This window comes from Capsicum annuum, chromosome 12 (assembly GCF_002878395.1).
Source record: "Capsicum annuum cultivar UCD-10X-F1 chromosome 12, UCD10Xv1.1, whole genome shotgun sequence".
In the NCBI taxonomy this organism is placed as follows: Eukaryota; Viridiplantae; Streptophyta; class Magnoliopsida; order Solanales; family Solanaceae; genus Capsicum; species Capsicum annuum.
Window position 1 is genome coordinate 131,679,775 of NC_061122.1, and position 6,699 is coordinate 131,686,473.

The 6,699-nt window shown below is 36.0% G+C and overlaps 1 protein-coding gene across 1 annotated transcript; it reads right to left on the reverse strand.

Annotated features, from left to right (window-relative positions):
* Positions 1-265: 265 nt before the first annotated feature.
* LOC107850005 (tropinone reductase homolog) lies at positions 266-3,939 on the reverse strand. Its single transcript, XM_047400402.1, has 4 exons — positions 3,673-3,939; positions 3,329-3,536; positions 2,986-3,191; positions 266-672 (listed from the first exon to the last, which is right to left on the reverse strand). The coding sequence occupies exons 1-4, from the start codon at positions 3,759-3,761 to the stop codon at positions 588-590; spliced, it is 588 nt and encodes a 195-aa protein (XP_047256358.1). The 5' UTR covers positions 3,762-3,939; the 3' UTR covers positions 266-587.
* Between the last annotated feature and the right edge of the window lie 2,760 nt (positions 3,940-6,699).

Consider the following 6,699-nt stretch of genomic DNA (forward strand, 5'->3'; position numbering starts at 1 on the left):
GGATGATAAAGGGTTTCTAGAGTTTGGAGTTTTCACCCATCAAACCCATTTGGAGATTTAGGGTTTTTACCCATCAAATTCCAACCCATAAGCTCAAGCAACGGTGGAATCCATACTCAATAACTAAAATCCATGCAAACACAACAATACCCACACACCATTACACTTTAGTTTAGAAATAATCCTAAGACTAAATTACTTAGCTATCATGAAGAAAATAAAGAGAAATATACCATAAGGATTATCCAAAGCATTTATTCTTCACAAAGATCCTAAGAAATTTAGCCTCCAAAGTTAGTTACATACTTTTCCAATTAGGGTTTCAAGCTTTGAATTCAAAGATATCTTTTGAGGTAAGCAATACCTCAAGAAGAAAGGGTTTTTACCTATATATGGTTTGAAATTCGTCTTTGTAATTTTACAAATCTGCATAGGGCCTATTTTTGTTGATCCGTGATCACGCAGCTTTAACCGCGACCACATTAACGCAACCACGGTTGTGTTTTGCGACCGCATTATGCTGACTGTCTTGACTAACCACAACCCCGGCCTAATGATTGCGATCGCGGTGACTGGGGTTGATAGCTTCATGTCTCCAACTGCAACCTTTTTGCATCAATTTGCTCTCTTTTTAGCTCCATTCCACATATGTTCATCTTCTCAACTGTATACCTGCAAAATGTGGACATTAGTGCACTTAAATCGTGATCATGTCTTATTTTTTAAACAACACATGGTAGTGTGCATACATATTTAGTGCGACTGAGTGGTAAAATCAACACTCATCAGTAGTATGAAAATTTCTGCATTAAAGACACTCTTCTACTTCTAAAAAACTCTGTCTGATCATCTACCATTGAGTGTATTCGAAGAATCAGAAGGTTTGAGGTGCCGCTACATTCTTATTGTGAACTATTTTATCCTTGGAGAAAAAATTTCTCAACCTCGGGTTGTTGAGGGGAATTAATTCCTTAAGAACACTTCATAAAATCGGAGGACTTGGTTCTGTTTTTTACTTCATCTTGTTTCTTTTAAATAACATACTTCTTTGATAGTTCTTGATGAACTTGTGTTAAAGGTGTTAAAAAACTTCATAAGTGTTATTGAAACTGTCTTAAATAAAAGTTAAAGTATTTATTCAAACATACAGATTGTGTACCCAAAACAACAATATAAACCGCAACAGAAAAACATAGGTAAGCCACGAGTGATGAAACTTCATTTGGCTTTTCCATCCTACTAATTGGAGTTCTCTTTATAAAGTTTTCCACATCTTTTGACTCAAAATCTTCCGGCAAATAATTAAAAGAAAAGGACAAAGGTTATACTAATATATTCTCTTTTTCCTCCTTCATGGAGAAATTTTTTAAGGAAAATTTTCAAAAATATAAAGTTTTCAAAATAATGACATGACGTAGCCTAATGTACAGTATTATATAATATCATATAACACTTTACCTGGGAGAACCATTATATTATAATGTGTCAACCTTCTATATAAAGTACAGTATGTAATAATATATAAAAGGTGTTTATACACAAATGTGAGTTAAATCATGTGTTTAAACACAAATATGGATTATGTGGCACATATAGTTTCAAAAATAGACATAGAATGTACTTTTTCTTTAAAAAAATAAAAAATAACCAGAAACTTTAGGGGCGAAAAGATACTTGCAGCTACAGTATCAGTAAGGGCGGTATCAATAATCCAAGGTGCAACAACATTACAACAACAACATACTCAGTGTATTCCCATCAAGTGGAGGTTCGGAAGGGTACAACGTACGCAGTCCATCCCACTACCTCAGATAAAGTAGAGAGGTTGTTTTCGATAGAACCCTAGCTCTGGACAGATAACAATATAACAAACAAAACACATAAAAGCATGCAACAACAAGGAATATCACGTCGCTAGATAGTTAAGGATAATAACAGAAATAAGACACACAAGGTAACACTATAAAATATTTATTCCAAAAACATAGGTATCACCAATACACCACAGACATACTCCTACACATTAACCCTCCACCCTAAACCGCGTCTTTCACATCTTCCTATCAATGTAAGTTGTAACTGCTCCATGTCATGTCTAATCAACTCCCTCCAATACTTCTTAGGCCTACCTCTACCGACCTATAACCATCCATAGCCAGACTCTCACACCTCCATCCGTGCCCCTCCTCTTCAAATACCCAAGCCATCGCAATCTCACTTCCTTCATCTTCTTCTCCACTGAAGTCACTCTCATCTTCTCCTGAATAATCTCATTTCTAACTCTATCTCTCCTGATAAGTCCACACATCTATCGCAACTATTCTCATCTCCACCACCTTTAACTTCTGTATGTGGGAGTTCTTAACTAGCCAACACTTCGCTCCATACAACATAGCCGATCGAATTACCACTCTGTAGAACTTACCTTTGAGCTTAGGAGGCACCTTCTTATCACACAAGACTTCCGAAGTGAACCTCTATTTAAACCAGCCAGCACCAATACGGTGCGTGACATCCTCATCAATCTCCCCATTCCATTGAATCATAGACCCAAGGTACTTGAAACCCTCTCTCTTCTGGATGACCTGGGAGTCAAGCTTCACTACCACGTCCTCCTCGTGTGACAAATCACAAAACTTATGTTCCAAGTATTCTGTCTTAGTCCTGCTCAACCTAAATCCTTTAGACTCAAAGGTCTGTCTCCAAAGCTCCAATTTATCATTAACGTCTCCCCGAGTTTCATCAATCACTACAACATCATCAGCAAATAACATACACCAAGGCACCTTTCCTTGGATATGCTGCGTCAAAACATCCATCACCAAGACAAATAAAAATGGGCTAAAACTTTTGATTCTTCAAGATAAATAAAAGGGGCTAAGACTTTTGATTCTTATGATATTAAGTAATAGCATATAATGCAACATTTATGTGAGTCCAGAAATTTCTTATTGAGGATAAAAAGAAGAGAACAAACACAAGTACCTTTCGTTGCTGGATAGAGAGAAACAAGAGGAATAGCCATGATCCCAGAGATAGAAGAGATGAACACAATGCTTGCCTTTCCTGAAGATTTCAAAAAAGGATATGCTAATTGACACAAGCTCAAAATTGGTTCCCATCATTAGTGAGCAATCTGCAGAAGTAATTTTTGTGGTCTCTTTTGGTACACATACAGCAGCATTATTTACCTAAAAAATATAGTATACAATTATCGTCACTCAAACTCATATAAAAAGTCATTTAAACTGTTAGTACACGTAAGATAATTTATTGAAGATTCAGTACGAACGTCATCATAGGAATTTTGGTTACGTATGTTACTTACGAGGATGTCAAGTTTCCCATTGAAGTGTGCAGTGGCTTTTTCAGTCAACTGGTTTTTCTGATCTTTCGAGAACAAGTCACATGTGGAACCATTTACTTTACACCCTTTATTTTGCCATTTCTCCAAACATTCATCCAAGTCCTTTTTATTGCGAGAACATGTATAGATCACTGCACCGAAACTCGCTAATTCTTCGACTGTGGCATACCTAAATCATAAGTAAGGAAGAATAAATAAGCATTCAACATAAAAGTGGAAATTATAATGAAATAAATGAACTCCAATCTCTCAAAAGACAAGAATTTTTTTTTAAAATAGTTCTTGAATTTAATTATGTTTCTTACCCAATGCCCCTACTACCTCCAGTAACAAGGGCAGCCATACCATGAAGAGACCATCTTCCATCTCCATTATTGTTTACAATGTGTCCCATCCTTCAATTTCTTCGTAAGATTTTTCCAATGTTTTAGAGGATTAAAATTGTGAATCGATTAATGGAAAAAGAGAAAGGATTCTACAAAACAACACGCTAACAATAACATACATAGTAGTCTTCCAAGATAGCAGTACTGAAGCCACTTGACATGAAACTATATCAAATAAAGTTTTAAAATAGCATTAGCCTACAATATAATGCATAGTCCAAGCTCTGCAGTCTAATATGATGGCCAAAGTTGAAAGTGACTCCAAAAAGATCTATTGTATTAATTAGGTGAATGGAGGGAGGCACACGTGGGCAAAAAAAAGGAAGGATACTATAGATTATTAGATGTATATCGGTAGGTGGGTTGAAATACCACGTACAGCAATACGAGTGCATACCGGGTAAAACTGTTGGTGTTTGTCCCGTATCATAATTGGGTTTTCCTTTAGGTGTCATAATTGGGTCTTCCTTTTAGGAAAAGGAGAAATATTCTCCATATTTGACTAATCCTTATTCTTGTAAAAAAAGGTCATAGACTCTATAAATTGAGACTCTTTTCTTCTAGTTTTGTAGCATCCATAATGTAGTCCTAAGGGTTTGAGAGTTTCGAAGACTTTATGAGACACAAGTGTTGCAGTATCAATTGTGTGAGGTTGTCTCTCTTGACAGTTTGTACTCTCTTTTATATAGTGGATTGCTAATCTCCTTTTGTGTATGTAGGTCGATTGACCGAAACACGTTAAATTATTGTGTCTCTTTTGGTGTATTTCTCGTTTGTCTTCTTATTTGGCGTCTTTCGAGGTTTGCTTTACCAGTTTCTACATGACACCTAATTATTTCGGTCCTGTCAAGTGGTATTAGAGCAAGGTTAAAATCGGGTGTTCATCTTGGCAAATTCAATTCTAGTTGCAACCTATTTGAGGATAATGAAGATTTTAGTTTGAGAAATTTTATCAGAGTGTTACTCTGTGTAGAGGAAAGAATTAATGGAGGAGATTTTGGAGATGAAGATTGAACTTATTGAAGACTACAAGAAAAAGGTGGAGCAAATTTATTTTTTGAAATTCTGGCCAAGGAAAATAATTGTTGGTGTTTGTCCCGACTTTCTTACCATAATTAGGTTTTCCTTTAGGTACCATAATTGGATTTTCCTTTTAGGAAAAGGAAAACATATTCTCCATATTTGGCTAATCCTTATTCTTGTAGGAAACGGTTATAGACTCTATAAATAGAGACTCATTTCTTCTAGTTTTGTAGCATCCATAATGTAGTCCTAGGATTTTGAGAGTTTCGTTTGAGGGGAGACTTTGTGAGACACAAGTGTTGCAGTATCACTTGTGTGAACCTCTTTTTATTCTGAGAGAATTATGTGAGGTTGTCTATCTTGACAGTTTGTACTCTCTTTTATATAGTGGATTGTCCATCTCCTTTTGTGGATGTAGGTCGATTGACCGAACCACGTTAAATTATTGTGTCTCTTTTGATGTATTTCTAATTCGTCTTCTTATTTGACATCTTTCGAGGTTTGCTTTACTACTTTCTACATGACACCTACTTATTTCGATCCTAACAAAAGCAGGGATTATATTTTCTGATAGATGTTCAAATTAATCTTCTCCAATATCAAAACAGTTCAAGAAAGATTAAACTAACAGACGAAATTATCAACGGGAAAAAATTATTTGAAGAGTTTATTGTTAAAAATAACGGAAAAGGCATGGTTTCCACTCTGAACTATACACGAAAAGTCGATGACACACTTAAACTATTTAGATGACCTATTACACATTTATACTATATAATAAAAGTGAATTTATTTACTCACCGTGATACTGTTATGACCCGAGTTGGGGCCCTGGCCGTGACAATCATTCTCGAACTGTGAAGGCCCGAGACGCCCTCTGTCTATCTGGTAATCATGCACAACATTCATATAATAAAAGATAATGCTGAAATAGAAATCTGAAATAGAAACATGGTCAATCTGAATAAGATAATAATACTGGAACTGAAAATGTATCTGAATAATACTATCTGACTCAATCGGTGAAATCTCTACTTTGAACTAAACAAGCTGTCTGAAAACTGGGACAAGGCACCCAGTAGACGAAAACATAAACAATAATAAAAGTTGGACATGACTAGGCCTTCTGAATGATAGAAGGCTCCCCACTACAAAAATTCGGTCTGCAATCTGAAAGTATCTACTGATTAGCTGGACCCCTAGACTGTGTCTCAAAACTTGGAAGGAGGGGGGTCAGCACAAATGTACTGGCACGCGAAGCAATCCAAAATAAAGTATTTGAACATATATATAATAGATGAGAGCAATTTTTATCAACACGTCATGAATAAAATATTTTCTGAAAACACATGGGCATCATTCGAAAATCATAAGACATTCTTGTCAAAACAATTTCTAATCTTTGTATTACTTTTGAGTTAGGTGGCACTCCCTTACAAGTCTGATATTCCACGGGCTATATGGAATCCGCCATTGACTCTGCGGGGAAGCCCCCAACCCAAGTGTGCCGCAAGGGTTGGAGTGTCTGAGTCTGATACGTCACATGACACTTAAGTCAACGTATAATAATATACCCGGGTCGGCAAACCACGGTTCTAGGCAATGAGTTGCTTGAACTCAAGCCCTCTTTAGGGAACCACCTAACATCTCTGTATGCCCATTTTTAACCTTTTCTGTACATGCAACATTTTGAATGTCTAAAATCATGAAAGTCTGAAATATCTATTAGTTTGAGTCTGATATGGCATTGGTCTGAATTGGTATCATTATATCAAGACTTGCAAGTCATGATTTCTGAGCCATAATACATTAAGATAAATCTTTCATTTAAAGCATAGATTAGACCACCCAGAAACATGCAACTGATATAGAAGATTTCGTGTTCCGAAACTCAAGTCAAAATCCTGGAAAAACTTCATCAAA

Excerpts from the sequence above, each read along its gene's own strand:
- LOC107850005 (XM_047400402.1), bottom strand. The coding sequence starts at position 3,761 with ATGGGACACATTGTAAACAATAATGGAGATGGAAGATGGTCTCTTCAT. Across the intron at positions 3,192-3,328 it reads ATGGGAAACTTGACATCCTC|GTAAATAATGCTGCTGTATG; the intron begins GTAAGTAACATA and ends TATATTTTTTAG. Across the intron at positions 673-2,985 it reads TCTCTATCCAGCAACGAAAG|GTATACAGTTGAGAAGATGA; the intron begins GTACTTGTGTTT and ends CACATTTTGCAG.